At 43.3% G+C, this 20,255-nt stretch overlaps 1 protein-coding gene across 2 annotated transcripts in view; it reads right to left on the bottom strand.

Moving 5' to 3' along the window:
- Window positions 1-1,802: 1,802 nt before the first annotated feature.
- ONECUT2 (one cut homeobox 2) overlaps window positions 1,803-20,255 on the bottom strand; it is a 59,661-nt gene continuing 41,208 nt past the window's right edge. The window contains exon 2 of one of the 2 annotated variants that reach the window (XM_045457280.1): window positions 1,803-16,708. In XM_045457280.1, coding sequence (XP_045313236.1) covers window positions 16,422-16,708 — 287 coding nt within the window. In that variant the 3' untranslated portion in view covers window positions 1,803-16,421. The remainder of the gene's footprint in view (window positions 16,709-20,255) is intronic. The other variant, XM_045457282.1, reaches the window with a different exon arrangement.

The raw sequence follows: 20,255 nt of genomic DNA, 5'->3' as shown, positions 1-20,255 counted from the left end.
CCTCCAGAGTATTCTAGCAGGAAGAGCTCCGTGCACAGCTCCTGCCTTCCCAGGGCTTCCCACCAGCCCTGCACACGGAATAGTGGGCAGATACCAGTAGCTGAGGCTGGTAGTTCATTTACCAACAAAACAAGCGTCTAAATCATTGTGTTTGGGCAGATTTTTTCAATCCTGTAAAGTCAGCCTACAGGTGATAACCTGCACTACAAGTTTGGAAGTTGTAAATAGTTTTCTTATAAAATGAGTCCCAGCTATACAGTAAAGGTATTTGAAAGAGTGGGCACAGATTAGGGTTGGAGTTGTGAAAAAGTAAAAAAAAGGAGCACCAGTAGGCTTTACAGTAGTGTTTTACAAATTTGGCTGGACCTTCGTTTAGAATCTCTAGGAGAACTTTAAAACGTATAGATTATAGAAGATTGCAAAAAAAAAAAAAATGCATGTTTTTCACTCCTCCTTTGGCAATGTGATTGTGCACCTCTTCCCATCAAGACCTAGAGTCTCTTTTCACTCTTCTCCCTGTGAATCTGGGCGGGACCGAGACCAGCCAGTCCCCCTGGGGAGCTGACAGGCGGATACATGAGCCAGCCAAGACGAGAAGAGACACCCAGTCGAGACCAGTCCAAATTGGCAGCCAACATGGTGGCTTCTTTGAGTGTGTATGTGTGTTTGAACATGTTTGTTTTTTTTTTTTTTAATTTTTTAAAATGTTTATTCTTGAGAGAGAAAAACAGAGCATGAGTGCGGGAGGGGCAGAGAGAGAGAGAGAGACAGAATCTGAAGCAGGCTTCAGGCTCCAAGCTGTCAGCACAAAACCCGATGCAGGTCTCAGACCCACAAATGGCCAGATCATGACCTGAGCCAAAGTCAGACGCTTAACCAGCTGAGCTACCCAGGTGTCCCATGAACGTGGTTGTTTTTTTTTTTTTTTTTAAGTCATTGTGTTTCAGAGTGGTTTGTTATATGACAAAAGCTAACTGATACATAAGTATTTGGGGTCCACCCCGTCAAATCTGATTGGTCTGGGATGAACCTCAGTATCAGTATGTTTTAAAAGTTCTCTAGGTCATTCTAATGTATCCAGAATTGAAAACCACTAGCCTAGATAAAGGCACTAACTGCTTCATGGGCTGGGTTATAAGTGGGTTTTTCATTTAGACCAAAGGTCCAGTGGAACTCCTTTCCCGCTTGGGGATATTTAAGTTTAAAATGGATTAAAGAACTCTATAACTCATTAAATTTAAAAAATAATACGCCAAGATATGACCTATGCCAAAAATATAAATATCTTCAAAAGCTCTTGACAGAGATGTAAAGGGCTTCAGATATAACCTATCCTAACCTTAACCTTGTTGGAGAAATTGAAGCCCAGAGAGTGTAAGTGACTTCCTGAAAACTATATAATTTATGTCAGAGCCTAAATTCCATATGAGGTCTCTGGCTCCAAATTTGTTTGTTTTCATTCTTCCATATGGTGACAATAAAGGGATCCCCTTTTTAATTCACCACATGCAACCTCAAATGGAATCTGTATAAGGACAAGGTTAGGAGAGGTCATCTCTAATGTTTTACTGGGTTAAGAATAAGACCGTCTTTACAGGGCATCCCCAAACCTTTATGGTTGATAACACGGTTGACAGATTTGTTAATTCTGAAATGTGTCTTGCGTCCTGTCAGAGGTAAAGAAGTTGCAATCTTTAAAGCAGAGCAACTTTACTGTTCTTTATGAAACCATGATGGGATGCGATAGGGGAAGGATACTTAATCCTTTCCATGGAAAGAGAAAGAAGCCAACTGAGCCATGGTCAATGAATGAAAGCAGTTTATTTGACATTAATTGCAGAATTTACAGCACTACCATTTAATGATAGGAATAAAAATAGAAAGAATCCAGTGTAAGCAATGTTGTGGACAAAACATCAGAGTGGGAAATGAGCAAAATTGAAAATGCAGTTAACATTCAAAGAAATCTTTCAAAGGATTGGGAGCTTATCAAGGGGTGAGCAGCCCCTCGATAATGGTGTGTGATCCTCACCCCCACCAGGATTTCAGGGCAGCCACTGAACATATACCCTGTTGACCATCCCTGGAAAATCTTTCAGCACAGTCCAACTTAACATGTCTGAGATGGGGCAAAATCGGGGATAGAATATGCTTTGGAAATATAGCTCAGGGTGTAAAGAAAATAAGAATGTGGATTAACTAGTGTGTGGGTTTTCTTTTTCAAAATAAAAAGGAGTGCAAGTTTTAGGGGTATGTTTTACCGATTTTAAATCTGAGAAGCGATGTCAAAAGGATTGACCAATAAAGTGTAAAGCTTTCCTCTGTGATTTTCTTGGAGATAATATCTGAAAAATCAGGAAAACAGAACAAGAGGTGTACACATGACTCTTTGATTTCTTGTCATCTTGGATCTGGATAGAGGTCTATGAAAGGTAGCTGGGTTTCTACAACAAGGCTGGATTTCTAGAAGAGCTGACCTGTGAGTCGTGTGGCAGAACACGGCTCCAAATGAGGGAGGGGAGTGTTAACCCTCTGCAGCCATTTTCCCATGGCTTAACAAGTCTCTTTACATTTTAAAACTTTAAATAGAGCTGGGGCAAATTCTTCTCTCTTTTCCTCTTCCTCCCTCCCCTCATCTTAGTCACCTTTAAAACCACAAAGCAACCAACAGATTGCAAGAAAGGATTCAAGCTCCACAGGCCAGCATGTGATACTAAAACGTGTTTTTAGTACCCAAAATAAACACATTTGAGATCAGGGCCTAAAGTGAGAAAACAGCCGGGACTCACTCAATCCTGAGAACAAAAGCCCATGAAAGAAAAGACATTGGAACTTGTTCTCACTCACTTTGGGGGAAGGATAGCTTCTCTAGAAAGAATTCATTGACCAAGAAAGAATCTATTGTACCTGTACTAATAAAATGCTAATTTGGGTAGAGATATGCGAATAGGAAAGATGAAAAAAATTGGCCAGGCTCTTTCTCGGCAGTCCAGGAAAACACTTTCTTGGAGAAAAGCAAAGGATGAAGTCTCAAGAGAACTAATTGAAACGTTGGTCAGTCCCTATTATTGTTGCCCATAAAATTATTTGGCATCCTAGACTGGGAGAGAAAAGCCTGAACTGCTCCAGGATGAGGGGGGAAAATAAGATCTGGATGTTGGCGATGTAGATTAGAAGAAAACCCAGCACCAAGAATATGCCTGCATTATCTCAGTCCTTGCCTGCCAAACTTAGATGTTCCTTACCATTTCGTTAATGTGAAAGTTGTCTTCTTTTTTCAGGAATTCCAATTTGGCAGACGTCTTACAACCTTGTGTGGTGAAAAGTTTGCCGGCACCATTTAGACACAAAGTGGCATAGTAAAGAAAGGAAATAATATTCTGTCTTCAAGGAAGTATCTGTTCCGGGTATGACTCCCTATCCAATAGCTAGCCTTTGAATACTTCACCTCTCTTCCTAGGTAGCAGGCTCCCTGTCATAATCTGAAAAAAACTTTCCTAGAGAGCAAACTGACTCTGAAACTAAATGCCAAACTGAGTCAAAGCGAGGAAGATGGAGGAAACTCCAAGCTGTACAGCTTCTTAAATAGGACTTTCAAGCAGAGATAAAGTACGCGTTGGCGGGCCATGTCCTGGTTGGTTTGACTGCTGTGGTTCCGCCGGTCCCTTACGAAAGATCAATAGCACAGGGCATGTGCATGGCCCCCTCAGAGAGCAGCAAGGCACAAAGAGGCAGTGAGGGGTTCTTTTCTCTCTGGTATTTTTCCAGATCAAAGAACTGGGACTAGCTGAAGTACGAATTAGAAACAAAATGACAGAAAAACCCATTCATACCTTTCTTTGTTTTCCACATAACTGTCGGCAAAAGTGGACAAAAGTGGATGGCATAACTAAACCAGGGTGCGGAGGAAGAGTGGTAAGGGGGATTCTGGTTGGAAAGAGCCCGACTGGACTGTGGGACCTGTATGCTTTGCGGTAGTTAAGGTGGGGAAGCCAACCAGATGGGCCACCCACATCCTTGGCTGGCAGAGCCCCACCTGGGGAAAGATGGGTGCTTGGTGGGCCATTGAAGATTGGGGATTGCTATTCTTTCTTCCTTGCCTTTCCTGTAAGAAGTGGGGTCTGCTTTCATGCTGGCATGTGCTCAAGGACAAGGGATCTCAGAGAAGTGCTGGCATTGAGAGAGAGAGAGAGAGAGAGAAAGAGAGAGTATAAAGTTAGCAAGCTTGGCCCAGCTCTCTTTAAAGTGACACTCAAGGAGATCTCTTCCTAGAGCCCAAATCTACCTTCTTGCCCAGGACCTTAATTTTCCAGGCCACGGCCACGTTCCCCCATGAGAGCAGGAGCAGAATCCAGGCCAAGCTGAGGAAATTCCATAGTTCTGAGTCTCCAAGGAAAGGACGTCCACGGGCACAAAGCATTGAGTAAAAACCTTTTAATAACAAAATAACATTCACGATGTAGCTACTTCAGTTGTCTGGAAAACTCAGCTTACACTTGATTCAACATATCACTTTCCACAAAGTTTTTTTTTTTTTTTTAAAAAAAAAGGACATAACATGGCATAACAAAATATACCTCGAGTTTCGTAAGACAAGTCTTCTTGGCAAATCCTAGTGAGCAAGACCCATGCATTGCTTGTAATACCAAGGGCTGGGCACGCTCATGTCTCAGACACTCCTCTGTTTACTTTGGATCGAAAATGCATTTGAACTTTGTAGATGTTACAAAATCTGCACCAAGATACTGTGGGTTTGCGCATGTGAGGAGAACTTCACTGAAACAAACAATTGATTCGATTTATTGCAGAAGAACATATAAAGCTTTCTGGAAGGTTGAACACTATTACAATCATTAACTGTCTTACAAAAGCCAACTGAAAATTCTTCTATCCATTCCCATCTTTGGCAAATTAATAAGGGGAAAAATTAAAAAGACTATATATTACAAAGCTTTTATTATCACAAGCTACTTTATAAGGCCAAATAAAAAATATGCTTGTTTCTATTGGTGATGAAAGCACGTTCCCCCAAATTCTCGTTGACCAATAATAGGAATGTTCCACTGTTGGTGATTTCCGATATTTTGCATAGCAGATGGCTGTTTTCCCACCACTGTTTCCCTAACTGCACTCTCCTACGCAGAATAAAGTGTGCTGGGCAGTTGGTTTGGCTTTATGTCAAGCATACTGATTTGGGAAATAGGTATGAAACTTGAGAATGAGTTTCAGACCCCAAATGTAAGGAAGAACAAGTCTGCCCGACCCACTGCAACTGTAAAATACTTTTTGAGATACAGCGGCCTCAGATAATTGGGGAGTTTAAACCAAGATGGTTTCCCAAAACTGTGTTTCAAAACTTCCTATACTCCCTTTAGAACAAACATAAAATTGTTGGGCAGGAAACAGAGTCACCTCTGACTCTTGGCAGCAAGAAGCATGATTTGGCTGCACAGGTGGTGTTTTGAGAAATGGCCATTTTGGCCTAAATCACTGGAACAGTTGGTGGGGTTGTCCGGGAGAATGGACAACAAAGCCAGAGAGTAATTGCCGATATTGACTCCATTTGAGTGCTACTGAGAACTGACCTGACCACAAAACACCAGAAGAAACCAAGCAGAAAGTGGCCATTCCCAGGCAGAGATCTAGGAGAGGCGAGGGCTGGATGAATTCACATCTCCAAATACACAGGCCAGTTAGGTCCGAGGTCATGAACATAAAGCCAAAGGGACTCCTTTCCGAGGACATTAAAAATGCAGAGTTGTTTTTCAGTGCTTGTTTTCCAGACCCCTCTCAAATACAGTGATACTGCTGGGTCACGAGGATCCCAATTTGTGGAATGCAAGTTGGTAACTCAAACTTGGAATGACCTTTCTCGCGAAATTGGAACTTGATTCCATCTGACTCATTTTGAAATCCCAACAGATGTAAGCGTATTTTTGAGGTGAGACATCTCCCAATAAAAGCAATATTACCAATGTCTGAGGCTGAACTGTGTACATTTTCACAGTTTAATGTATACACAACTGTTCCACAATTGCTAACAAACGATGGGCGCCCATGCATAAAAAAAGTCCATTGAACCAAAGGGGAAGATCTAGTTCAAAATGAAAAATGTTGCTATTAAGACCACAATGCATCACACTGCTAAAGTTTTAGCCTCATGCATAAAATTATAGCACTGATTGGCAGTTGCTAATTATAATACTACACTGTTAACACAGAACAATTAATTGTTCAGACCAAGTAGCACAAATGTAGAAAATAATTTTTTTTTTTCAACAGAGCAAATGAACACAGATTGTTTCTTCAGCAAAATATGAAACTGTAAACTTTGGGCTCATTCTGCAACTTTCCCCAATCCAGAATAAATAAAATCCAAAGGGGGAACAAAAAAAGAACATACATTTTTTTTTTAAGCGCACCTTTTTGTCTATTACAAAAGCACAACCTAAAACGTATAAAGCTTTTTTTTCCTTTTTTTCTTTTTTTAAATCACAGTTACCAAAAGAAACAGTGAATAATTTATTACATACGCTATAATAACATTACTCTAAACACTATTATCTATGAGGTATATCTGAGAAAATTCGGTAAGGAATTGCGCGGTCTGCATTGCCAACATGCCCAGGTTCATAGTAAAGCTTTGGAACCATGAAGGACTAGAAAAGGGACAAGAACGGGGGAGGCAGAAGGAGGAGACAGAGAGAAAGAACCTTTGGTATTAGTACAAATCGTGTTCTTTGCAGGGTTGCGTTGCAAAGCACCACAGTACAATAAGCCCACCAATTTACCGTATGGAGGCCCAGTTGAAGCTGAGGTATTCACAGGAAGGATTAAAAAAAGCACAGAGAGGTCCAGACTGGCTAAATCGTTGCTTTGGTTCAAGCAAGGCACTCGTCCCGTGGTTATGTCACACTTTGCAAGTGAAGCATGAGGCTGGGGTTGGGGGCGGGGGCGGGGGTGTTGCTGAGGAGGGGTCTGCCAATGGAGGGATGTTTTCTGTGTTCAGGCTGCAGTCGCTCTCTCTAGGTTCCCTCTTGTGGGGGTTTGGTGGTAGGAAGGCTGGGGAAGAAGGTGTTTGCTTCTAGGGGAGCACCCTTGCTCAACCGTCGGATCTTCTTTCTTATGTCTCCCCGGTATTCTGAGGATTCTATTTTTAGTAGGAACTGGGGAAGAAAACCAAATGGAAGGAAGGCCTTAGGAGTTTGCCTTGTATGGGGGAAGATGGAGCTTGGAGCTTGTCTGGACGGGAGAGGACTTTCGAATAGATCTGTATTGGAAACTGCAGAAAGGGGTAAGCGGCTCCTAGCCTGCCACTCTGCCTTCTACTAGCTACAGTCTTTTGATGCATGGGACACATGAGCCGATTGGTCTTTTCCCTTCTTAGCTTCTTTGCCTAGTGGTCTTTTTAAAAGCTCAAAGATAACTCTATTATGTGAAGTGGGAAATACTAGTACTCAATAAAGAGCCATAAAGACTAGAGGGGGATCTTTGCCTATGTCTAAAACCCATTTGGTCAAAAGCTGCGAATGATTCATTGGCTAACATACAAATCACTCTGATAAATGGATCTTAATGGTGATTTAATCATTGAATGGACCCAAAAGAAAATTTAAAAAGACCAATTCATTTTATGAGTAAGAAGGGAAGAGAGAAGCAACTTCAAGTCAATTGTTTCTTAAAGTGGCCTGTCTATTCCTGTGAACTTTTAGGGTCATCTTTCATTTACAATGAATAATCCTTAAGGATCCAAGGATGTGAGGCTTAAACTTCTCAGAAATACAGAGCTGGCCTAGAAACAAAGCATACACACCTACAAATCAAGAGGAAGAGGCCAAAAGCCGAACACCTTCCGTGTCACACGTGTACTGCTCTAATTCCCTTTCCTGATAAATATGACCTAAAAATATCCATAATAATTAAACTCAACAGACCAAGAATGAACTTTCTCTTCTCGCTGAATTCAATGCTTATATATACATTTTGTAACGCAGAGGTTCAACAGTGGTCACCCGGATCAATGCACACTGCCAGGGTGAAAACCCCTCTATGAGCTTTAATATTGCAAGACCGACCACCTTGACAAGCGACTGATCATAGGTGACGTCACGTTGAGATTTTAACTGGACAAACGCTGTAATACCTGTGGCTTCTTCCACAGCGTGAAAACATTAAGTGACAAGCCCCAGGCTCCGCTCGTGGCTACGGGATTGCCACCTTCCTCTCTGCTACCATGTGGCCCGTCTCATGCAGAGGTGGCACTGAGCCGGGGGTGCAGCTCTGGAACAGGAGGACAGGAGGCCCGTCTGGGCTTTGCCTCCAGACAGCTGTTGGACTTGGGTAAATATTTCACTCCTCCAGGCCCCTGGGGGTTGGACCATGTGATTTCTAAGGTCCCTTCCAGTTCTTCCCCTCAATGATTAGAATTTCTATGGTTCAGGAATTAGAAATCTTTACTGTGACAGCTCCAAAGCGGGGACAGAGGTTGTGGCTAGCACTGAAGGCCACTTCCATCCAGCCTTCTTCACCAATTTGAAACTGGGATGTAAGGAATCCAATTACAGCAGCATCTGAACATGTGCAGGGGACAGCGAACAAATGAGAGAAACACAGAAAATATCCCTTTCCAAATTAGCAGCCACCGTCACATAGATAATTATTTCTTTGGGGTATCTGAGCCGCTGTAAATACCATATGTCAGAGAGAATAGTTAAAATTATAAAAGAGCACAAGCAAAATGCAGACCGCACAGAGAAAGAAATCTTTGGTATCTTTGGTGTCTTCAACACGATTAAAATTACAAATGGAAAAAGTCAGTGAGGTAGCCTTCTTTGGTTCTCACTAGAAATAGAAAGTTTTTCCTTTTTTTTTTCCTTTTTTTTCTGCTTTTTTTTTTTCCCTTTTTTGTTTTGTTGTTTTACACACACACACACACACACAGAGTTCATTCTTGGAAGCAGCTAGTGTAAGGGTTTTCTCTCTTTTTGCTGTTACGATCTTTTCAATTTATTTTTTCCAGTTTCTGTGAAGCCGCCCTGAAATCCAGGCTGGTGAAGCAGGGTCTGAATGTACAGGTTCGGGTTGAATAGTCATCTGCTCGTCCACACACTTTGCTCTGTTGTTCTGACAGCCAACAAGCTGCAGTGCTCTCTATCATTTTAAATAAAAAATATAAACTATACGGCGCACCTTTTGTAGATGCTGAATAAGTTAAATAAATAAGTTACGATAGGAAGGCTCTGAGGGCCCCAATAATTAAAAGGTGAAGTTTGCCTGCTACCAGGTGGGGCTGCAAACTTAAATTAAATAATTTAATAATCACTATTTAAACTATTTCCAGAGTTAATTCAAGAAGGAAAAATACCTTGATTTTTTTTTTCTTTCTTTCCTTTTTTTTTTTTTTTTGGTAACCTGTATTTCTTCCCTGTCTGTAACAGAATTTCACTGCTTTATAAAGCAAACTACCTTTCAAGAGAATTCTAAATGAAAGCTTGCATCTCTGATGCACCGTTGGTCTATAGTTTGATAAATAAGTACAAGGAGTAAAATCAAAGTAAGACGATTAAATAATTACCCAAATCCTACACATTTGTGTGCTAGAAACTAATTTAAATAAATTAATTACATGAATGGTACATAGCTTGTTGGGTCATAACCCAAAGAGACAAGGGGGAGAAAAAAGTTTCTTTTAACTGTCTTCATTCTCTTGATGGACAAAATGTATAGCCTCTTTTGAAAGTCTAAATGAAAATAAAGCAGGAAATCATAACCTCTCAAGCTTTCTCATGTTCATAAAGACCACTGAGATGTGACAAGCACAAAGAAAAAATCCCCGCTTTCCCCCTGTAGCTGGTGCAGCCCCCACAACACCACAGCACATTGTCTCAACCCTGGAAACCAGAGCTCATTTTTCTCCTATTAGTTTGCACTTTGTTTTGCTATTTTTTTCTTTCTTTTTGTTTTTTTCTTTTTTTTTCTTTCTTGTCTTTTTCCAGGTCTTTGGATTTAGCCGTAGTTATGAGAGATCCAGAATAAAGCTATTCAACCGAAGTCATCAAGCATATGTGTCATTCTTCCTCAGATGATTAAACAATATCCAAGGTTTCTTGAAAGTTGAGTTTATCTTGGATGTGCCCAAATGGAAGTAATTCCGAGTGTACACCACGAGGATGCTGGGATACTTTTCTTTCCTGCACTTCCGTTTTTTTCAACGTTATAATAAATACAGCAAGGTACATCGTAGAAGGCTCACGTAGATGTTAAATGATCACTTAAATTCATTTATTGTAACAGATGACAGTAGCTATGTATGGAGATGTCTGTGCACACATGTCCGCACAGTGTGGATACCCACAGGTAATATGTGCTGCTACGGGGATACATAGGGATGTCGAGAGACATCCCTAAATCCGTATACATCCACGCTGACGGACTGTATAAGCTTTAGGCAAACTGATCTACCAAGGTTTATGTTCTGTGAAGTGTCTGTGAAACGGAAGGCTTCCATGGAATGAACACCCCTGTAGCAATGTGTTTTTTCCTATACACATTTTCTCTGCTACAAAGGTCTTAGCTGGTTAATTCCAGTCAACCAAATTCAAAACCCTATAAGGAATGCTGGGGTTGTAGCTTTAACTTGCCTCAGACTGTCAGAGTCATTTTGGTATCTGAGAACCATGAGCCTTTCTGGTCCCGGTGGGATTCATGCGATAGCCCATCGGCCTCAATTACAGGCTTTGTGTCTACCCATATGTAAGGCCTTATATTATTTTAATAATTATATTTGTATTTTATAACACATTCTGAGGCTTTCTAAAACAACCCCCCCTCCCTGCCCCCCCCCCCTTGGAAGGAAATAAATCACGGACGGAAAATAAGCTTTGGGACGTCCTTATTTAAAGCCAATGTCATTAATTTATGGGACTTCTTCCTTTAGGAAGGATTTTGTGGCCTTACTTGAAAGCTAGAATCTCCTGTTGTTTTACAGGTGACTTGGTCTTAGCTAAGTGTACAAAATTATTAAGCTACCAGTCTTGCACGTGAATATTAGAAAGTTCTAGGCACACCACCTCCATCTATCATTGCGTACTCACTCCCCCCCGGTTAGGCTAACAGGTCTGAATCACACAGCATCAGCAGCAACAACAACAAAAAACCATCTCTGATCTGTTAAGAATCATGACTGTTATTTTCACAGTATTCATGTTGGGGCCTTCGGGTCAACCTTAACCACATGATCATCTCTTTTTCTCTGCTTTTTAATATAGTCCATTATTCTTCAACAATATTGGGACTCAGGCTGTTCTTTTTATATTTTTAAAAATTCCTACTGTACAACCTCCTGAAAATCAGAGTTCACCACCAAGGTATATTCTTATGACACTTTGGTAATGGTAATCAGACACTGCAGTAATTCTGCCAGCATTTTCAAAAGTGGGAAAGTGTCCCCGCCTGTACCGGGTGGTAGTGATTTTTTTAAATATTTGTTCAGCTTTAATGGATTGGCATTAAAAGGTAGGTGCCCGGCATAGGTAAGATTAAGTGATTGATTATATTTGGCTTTGAAATACACTGTTGGAATTACAAAAATGAATATGAATATATGTGTGTGTGTGTGTGTGTGTGAGAGAGAGAGAGAGAGAGAGAGAGAGTCAGGTTTACCTTCCTAGTTTTGATTTCCTTTCAGCTAGAATGAAAAATTGCTTAAATTCCCTAAGCCCACAATTGCCAAGAGCCTGTGGGAAAAAAACGCAGAGGTGATGCTCTGATGTATCCGGAGACAGAGTCATGCTGGGTCCTTCATTTCTTTTTCTCTCCTCTACCTTCAAGGGGTACAACCTACCATTTTACATTTTGGAGAAGTCTTTAAATATCAGGGTTGAGCTTTTATTGTTGTTGCTGTTTTCCTTTAAGAAAGAAATGAGCTGGCTCTGTTAAACAATTCCCTGAAATGAAAGACTTTCCTCCCCAGTACCAAAATCACGTTAAAAACAAAAGAATGAGCCAATTTCCCTACAGGAATAAAGAAAAGTAGTTTTCCACTCAGTAGCCTTTAGGTTTCTGTTGCCTCAAGAATGTGAATTTTGGTTCAGAACTGTCCCTTCATACTGTCCCCTTTGTTGCTAATGGCTGAGGCATGCTTGGAATTTTTCTTGGCTTGAAGAAACAGATGCTAAAGTAGAAGTCCAAGCCCAAATGGTTATGTTCTCTGAGATCATTAACTTAAAGTAAATTTTAAAATGCTTGAGGAAACCCACTGAGTCAAATTCCATTACCTTTCAATTAGCAGGGTTGTTTTTTTTTTTTTCAGAATTTTTACAAGTTGAAATTCTGTAGGGCTTAAAATTTTGATACATAAATATATGAATACGCTCATGTATTTATATATGTTTGTAACTCGTTTCTAAAGGCAAGCGCTTCTCTCCAGTATGACATTATCCAGTAGGGGACACTTAACAAAAGTCCTTGGAGGGAAGTTCTTGCCTTTTTTACATGATGACATCTTCCTCAGGTCACCAGGAACACTGAGGGGGTGTATGTGGCTACACCAGATTTTACCAGTATGGAAATCTCAGGCCACAGAGGCAGTCTCTTTTGGTCTTGACCTCTTCAGAGGATGCCAGAACCCAAACAGTGAGGTTAGCCTGCCAAAGGATCACTAACCAAACCGAGCAGGTTTGGTCCCCAATCCAGTCTCCAGAACGTTGGCCGCAAGTCACAAGGATTTCATTTAGAAATAGCCAAGTTGAGAAATTCATTTTTCTCAACCCATACGGAGCATTCCCCTGCTGAAATACACTCTTTCCTAGGTCATTTGACAAAGGGGAAATGGGGTATGAGCAAGAGACAAAAGGATACAGGGGAAAGTCCCGGAACATCCGAGGTAGGATGAAGTACAAAAGCCTTGGAGGGTCGCGTTCCTTCACGGCTCCGTGGCGGCTGCCCCTGCAAAGGGAGACTCACATGGCGGGGGCAAGGAGGTGGCACAATGGACGGTGGGGCTCCCAGGGGCAGGACTCTGGGATTCTCCCTGCACCCTGCTTTGCATTTTCTCTCCGGGATCAAGACAAGCCCCCAGTCAGCACCACTGCCTCACTCCAGCGCCCGCTGTGGTTGCACACAGGCTTGTCAATACAAATTGGTAATTACCACCCTGAGGAAACTGATCAACCCATTGCAACAGGAGTTGGACCTCCCCTGTGAGAATTCCCTTTGGCGAATCTGCTCACTGAGGGGATCTGGAACACCCTGACGGGACAGAGTAGCTCCTGGAGAACAGATTTCTGGGCTGGCCTCATCTCCATAGCCAGTGGGAATGGCCCACTGAGCCTTCCCAGCAGTTATAGAAGACGAGCGCCCCACTGGCCCTGCCCCACTTGCGCACCGGGTCTCACGGACAGACCTCACTCGCCACCTTGATCGTGGTTGAGGCGTAGAATAGAGCTGACCCCAAATACAAGTAAAACTCATTTGCACCATGAATCCATTTATCAACAGGTTAAATGTTGAAATGCTTGAGTTTGACTTTCAACCTTTCCTGGGAATTTCCACAGAAATCTGAATACTCCAAATCACCCACAGTGGAAGATGGACTCTGGGATGGCATGAGAGATGAGCAAAATTCTGAACCGAATGCTTAATAAATGAAGCACTTGACCAAAACAAGACATGGATTTGGACGGCAATAATTTTGGGTTATCACCAAATGTCAAGTTGAATCTATATATGTATTCATATATTATATATATATATCTTTCTTTAGAAATGCAACTTTACAGCTGATTTTTAAAAAGCTAATAGAAAAGTAGAAACTGGCAATTATTTTTACATGTTTCCCCCCACCCCCAAATGAAGCCATTATGATGTAGCAATCACATGAACATGAGGCTGTTGATTCCTCTATAAACTCTTTGGTTCTGTGGTTCAGGAGAGGATGTGTCACCAAGACCCCTAACCCTGACCCTCACTCCCCTTCCCTCCCCTGATGCTGAGACTCTGAACATAGAAGGAACCAAGTCTAAGGGATAAGCAAAGAACATTCAAGTGACATTATTCCCCATACTCTGAGGAGTAGAGAGAATAGTTCAGTATCCCAACATCTTAAACTTGGAGTCCATGGAAGCTTTTGAGAGATTCCATGTTGGGGTAGAAAAGCCATAAAACAAAATTAAAGGGAAACAATCAAATCAAATCAATGACCCTTTCCTTTTGTTGCTCAGAAACAAAATTGATTACCTTTACACAGATCAATGACGCTATTAGTATTTTAGCCAGACAAGAGGAGATAATGAATTGAAACAAAAGATGTGAGAAATCCTCATCTTTGGTATTGTAGCTGTTGAGGTTTCTGTTGCTCTGTTCCGTGTTCTTTTGAAAAACTGCATAGGCACAAATTAAAGACAATCTTCAACTTTAAGATTACCGTGTGAGTTGTCAAATGAAGCAGCAGCCGCTGAGGCTTTTCCTTAGATCTGTTCTTGTCTCAACCCTTTCTTTACAATCTGCTTCCAAAAAATGTCCCAAGAGGTCTGTTTAAACACAGTGTGTCTCGCTCTTTTTTCGTTTTTGTTTTTGTTTTTTTTCTGGCGTGCTTCCTTCTTGGTGGTGGTGATTTTCATTGATTTACGTATTTTTTTATTTATTCATTTTAATGGAACAGTCTTGTTTGTTGCAGAAGTAGGTGCAGAAAAAGTTTCTTTGGTTTCGATTAAGTAATTCATAAAAAAGTCAGTCTCAAGTGTCTGTAAAGAATCATTGCAGCGTTTGGCTTGCTTTGAACACCCCCATGGTGCCCCCCTGGGGCCATTCACTGGTAAGTATGCACATCGTGACCTTCGCAATCTCCCAGAGTTCTGTGGGCGCTCTTCCCCTCGCTGTGGGAAGGTGATAGCCGGGAACCAGAGCTGGCGCGGCAAAGCCGCTCCCTGGGTGGCTTGGCTAGCCGGTTCGCTCAGCCCGATGGTGAGCCAGATGCAAGAGCTGAATGCCATTCGGAGTTGCAGAGGTTTTCTGATTTCTAAAAGTAATCACAGTATTTTTAGGCTAGAAAATGGCAAGTAATAAATGTCTTTGGTTTGCAGTATTCTGCTTCTTTGGTGTGCTGTGTTTTCTCCAGATTTACTCAGCTGTTTTGCGAGGATGATTCGACAATGGAAGAGATTTGGGACTAGATGACCCTCATGAGTAACACGTACGGTGGTTTGAATTACTTCTTTTTTTTTTTTTTTCTTGCTAGAAAACACTGAAAAACGTCCCTACCAATGGGATGGATGTGGAAATAACTGAAGTCTGAAAGAGTGAGAATGAGTTACGTGGTGGTTACAATGCACAATAGGAGGAACCAGGTGACTGATAACTGAGAAGGAACATTAATGATCTAAAAAAATCTAGATCTTTTAAAATGCTGCATTTGCTCCATGTACCGTAACAGTTAAATTGGCCTCCTGAGTGTGCGTGTCTGCATTATGTACAAACAGAATTTGTAGCAAACTGCAAAATGTGCTTGAAGCCATATTCCCAACGGTTCCCTCATGACTTCACAATCAGCGTCTTGAAAATCCAGATGTGGTGAATCCAGAACCTTCCTTACTTCTCTGTTTATCTACGTTGTGCTTGATACGTTGAGCTCGAGAGAACTGATTTTTTTTTTTTTTTTGATGGATCCAAGACCACGTGAGATTTCCAGGAGGTAAGGAAAAGAAAATTGTAAACTGGATCAACTTAAAGCTCTCTAAACCATTCAATGGAATGATGCCTGAGTTGGAAAAACAGGTCCTTGGATTTTTTTTTTTTTAATTTCCATATTTAAAAGTTGTGCTCAGTAATTATCATTCTGATGTTTTGGGGTTTTTTTGCCTTTTTTTTTTTTTTTCTATGTTATGGCTGTGAACTTTGGTGTACTGTGGCGTGATGAGGCCAAGCACTCAGAAAGCAAATGAGGTCATTCTTGTTGCCAGAAGAATCTCTCATGGTAGCGTCTTGGGAGCCCAATCTCAGAATCCTTCCACAGGCCGAATTCCCACTGTGACACGGGGGAACCCTGACTGAAACGGGCCCCAAAGCGAGATCGTTGACACTGGAAGTGATCCTGAGCTTGGCTGACACCACACTGAAACTAACTCGCTCCAGGAAGGCCCCATTTGGGTTTCTGGGACGCTTAGCATGCTCGGAGGACAATGTCCGGTTCAAAGAGATGAATTTTCAGCTTGCACTTGGACTCCATCGCCATTACAAAAGAAAACAAAAAAAGAACACCTGGCCTATGATTACAGCTAGAATAGTTTCTTTTCGAGAGAATTGTGCTTTCAAATCACCAGTGAAGGGCCCCAGCTACGAATCCGGTGTCTTTTTCCTTTGCGTTCTCTTTTGGTGTCGGTTGTCCTCATCCGGAGGCGACCTGTGCCCGCCCGAGAGTCCTTCCATCACGCTTTGGTACAAGTGCTGGAGGTGGACGAGGAGGCCCCTGTGCTCAGATCATCCTGCCACTTCTCCAGGCTGCGGCGCCGGGCGTTCATGAAGAAGTTACTGACGGTCGTCAGCTCCAGGCCCAGCTGCTGGGAAATGGTGATCTGCATCTCTTTGGACGGGCGTTTGTTCTCCTTGAAGATGGCGAAGAGCGTTCGGCGTTGGAGGTCGGTGAACACCAGGCGCGATTTCTTCTGGGAATTGTTCCTGTCTTTGTTTGGTTCTTGCTCTTTGCGTTTGCACGCTTGAAGGGAAAGAGAAGAAGGAGCGAGTCAGTACGAGCGTGAGAACCAGCACCTGAGAAGGTGATCCGTTGAAAACATTGACAGAGTCATAGGAGGGGATGTAAGCCGTTAAACTTTATTGTGCAAATTGCCCAGCTGTCAATAACCAGCCTTCCCGGTTCATCTCCCGGTGATGGAAGGCACCAGTTAGTGGCGGAAGGGAGGAACGCGAGAACGCCAGGACTGTTCTGCGCTGTGTGGTTTTTAAACCAACTGCAGTTGCTTTCTTTTTTACCCCCTGCCTCCCGGCACACCCTTAAACTTCCTGATCTCTGGAAATCAGGCACCGTGAAGGGGGCGATGCCTCCAGCTCCCCAGGGGAAGCCTGGGCAGGCAGTTCCTCTTTCAGATTCAGCTTCTAGAAGTGTTTACAGCTGAGCTGACATGACTTTCTGGAATCAAAACTTGAAAGTGCGTAATTTCTCAACCTCAAAGCTTCTACTCACGTGATTCAAAAAATTGTTAATGAAATTAGAAGTAACAGAATGGGAGTACCATCCCCATTCCTGCAGGCTTTTGAAAAACTAAGGAAACACAAAACAACAATACAACAAGGAGGGAAAGACTGAAACAAGAAAAGTTGGTTTGGCCGACTCCACTTTGGGTAGTTTGAAGTGAAGCAGGTGCAAAAAGACCAGGGCTGAGGGGGTCAAGCAGCCCAGACTTAGGGGGACATTAACGTATGTCACCCTGTCTGCCTTACCCTATACAACTTCCTAGAAGGCAGGGAGCAAGTCTGCGCAATCTTCCCGACTGGCTCCTTTTGGAGCCACGGGTGTAAATGAATGGTTGGCACGCCAATGACACATGGTGCCCAGACACTTTCGGGGGATTTGTGCATTTCACAGACGGACTTGGCCTCAGAAAAGTGACTTGTAAGGGGTAAACAACACAGTGAATACAAATCAGGAATTGAAACGTGAGATCTGGCCCAGGTTGAGAAGTTCTGAGTACTGGACTGACACTCCCCCAAAGCTGGCAGCTTGGGAGGCTGCATGGAGGTTTTCCCACATTCCTCAAAGCCCGGGTTTGCCAGTTTCGCTTCTGAGCCCTGGGTCAGGGCATTGCCTTCTGCAGGGAGCATCTTGTGCTGGGGAGCCGCTACAGTGTGAGTATCGGGGGACCCTCCTTCAAACTGATGGGTCTTAGGATTTAACCTGAGGACCAGCATGCATAGAGAAGATCTTCAGGACCCTGAGCACACCCTCCCCCGCCCCCTCCGCCCCCCCCCCCCAACTGACCATCCTCCCTGGTGGGTACTATCTGCTATAAAGGAGTCACTTCTGAAATGCATGAAAAGTGATGACACTTCGCTAAACGCTTTCTTCCTGATTTTTTCGTCTTTCTTTTTTAAAATAGAAGTAATCCTATTATCTTTGAAAATTAAATATACACGCACCTATAAAAACAATTTGTGTCCATCTTAAAACCCATTCTCCTGGAGGCCCAGACCTTCTTAGATAAGGCGTACTTCCCTGGTAACAGAAGCTCAGACAGAAAGGTTGAAATGGTCCATGCCTGTTCACTCTTCACGGGAGCCTCCCAGTAAAGGCGGCCTCCTTGCTCATCCCTGTGAGCATTTTTGTTTACCATACCATGATCTTCAGACTCACTCTCTCTTGTCCAATCTCAAGTCTTCCTCAACAGTGCTTCTCAACCTTAAGGTGCCCAGGAATCACTGGAGAGCTTGCTAAAATGCACATTCTGATGCAGTCAGCCTGGGGTGGGGCCTGAGAACCTGCATTTCTAATGAGCTCCCAGGCAAATGCTGCTGGTTCACATGCCTCAGCCGACCGCTAAGCATACGCCTGATCTCTAAAATCTCAGAGGAGCACCTTGATGGGAAGGAAAGGTCTGGAACCAGACATACCTAGATTCAAAGCCGGGCTTCTTCACCTACAGGGACTTGGGACCTTGGAAGACTGCTTCACCTATCAGAGCCCACGTTCCTCATCCAGTGGATGTAGCGACGCTGACCTCTGCAGAGGCCCAGGAGAGCATGTACAAGGGCTCCCTTCCCACCCCCCCTCAGGAACCCTGAGGCAAGTAAACTGGCAGAATTATTTTCATTTTAATTTTTTTTTTAACATTTATTTATTTTTTGAGACAGAGAGCATGAACAGGGGAGGGTCAGAGAGAGAGGGAGACACAGAATCTGAAACAGGCTCCAGGCTCTGAGCTGTCAGCACAGAGCCTGACGCGGGGCTCGAACTCACGGACCGCGAGATCATGACCTGAGCCGAAGTCAGATGCTTAACCGACTGAGCCACCCAGGCGCCTCTATTTTCATTTTAAAATGAAATAAATTGAGGCCTAGATGGGGGTGAGTGATAGGCTTGGGGTAGGTACCATTCCAAGTCTGCTCCAAACCCAGGGTAAGAATCCTGTCTTCTGGCTCTCCGTCTTTCTCCTGTACCGAAACAGCATCCGTGACACTGGCCCATAAGAGGGGGATCTGTTTGCAGGGCAGTCTCTGGGGCCCCACCCCCAGAGATTCTGATTTTCACTGTGTGGGGCAGGGTACTGGAATCTGTGCTTTTATAAACCTCCTTGGACCCCTCTGCGACAGGGAGAGCCAGCATGCTTGACTACATTGTCACTTCAGATCCCCCACTTTAAGAGAAAGATGTTCAAGGCACAACGTTCAGCAAACATAGAGAAAGAGCAGATCGACAGATCCTGTGTGTCCCTTTCCAGCAGCTTTCTAAACCCACCGGGTTCACACCAACCAACGCAAAGATGCAGCCTGCGGTCTGCAAAGGTACGGCAAGTCCAAAAGCCCCAAATACCGAGGCAGTAGGCACATAACTGGCTCAGAGTCCTTACACCTGGCAGCTGGCACCCCACACTTCTGTTTTGGTGCCGTAAGTTTTTTACTTCTTCACGGTTCCAAGAGGCAGGTTTGCTTTCTACCCCCGACAGTTACGGAAATAACAAAAACACCACTAACAGCATTCACCCCACGATTCTTACAAAAGCAGTTGATCTGCAGCTGAAGGGAGCTAAAAACAAGAGGGAGAACACCTGTTTTGAAAATCTAAGCCCAAATGATGCCTGGAAGCTGGTATGAGGTGCGAAGCCAGCTATCCCCACAGGCACAAGTCGAGTGTGAATGGCTTTGGTGTGAACATATTACACTGTGGTCAAATAACCATTTCTAAACAGCTAGGAACAAGCCACGTAGCTCCCTATGACCCAGGAATGTGTCAGAAACCCAACAGCAGGTGTTCATCAGCGGTGAGGGCGGGTTGAGTCTCATATTTCTGGAAGGTCTGAGGTTAGCCCAGGCTCCTGCAGACCACTTGGGTCTGGTGCTTCTCCCTCCTCTGGGAGAAAAGCAGAGGCGGGGGTGGAGGGCACGCCAGGGGTTGGTCACACGGGCACCATCGTGTGTGGTCAGGGCACGCAGCAAAGTGACAAAACCAGAGGTGATTCACATCAGGAGGGTGTTCAGAGGGAAGTGAGACAAGGTGAGGGTCAATACCAGGGATTAGAGAAGATTAAGGA

This window comes from Leopardus geoffroyi, chromosome D3, assembly GCF_018350155.1.
Source record: "Leopardus geoffroyi isolate Oge1 chromosome D3, O.geoffroyi_Oge1_pat1.0, whole genome shotgun sequence".
Taxonomy (NCBI): domain Eukaryota; kingdom Metazoa; phylum Chordata; class Mammalia; order Carnivora; family Felidae; genus Leopardus; species Leopardus geoffroyi.
This window is presented reverse-complemented; position numbering and strand designations above follow the sequence as displayed.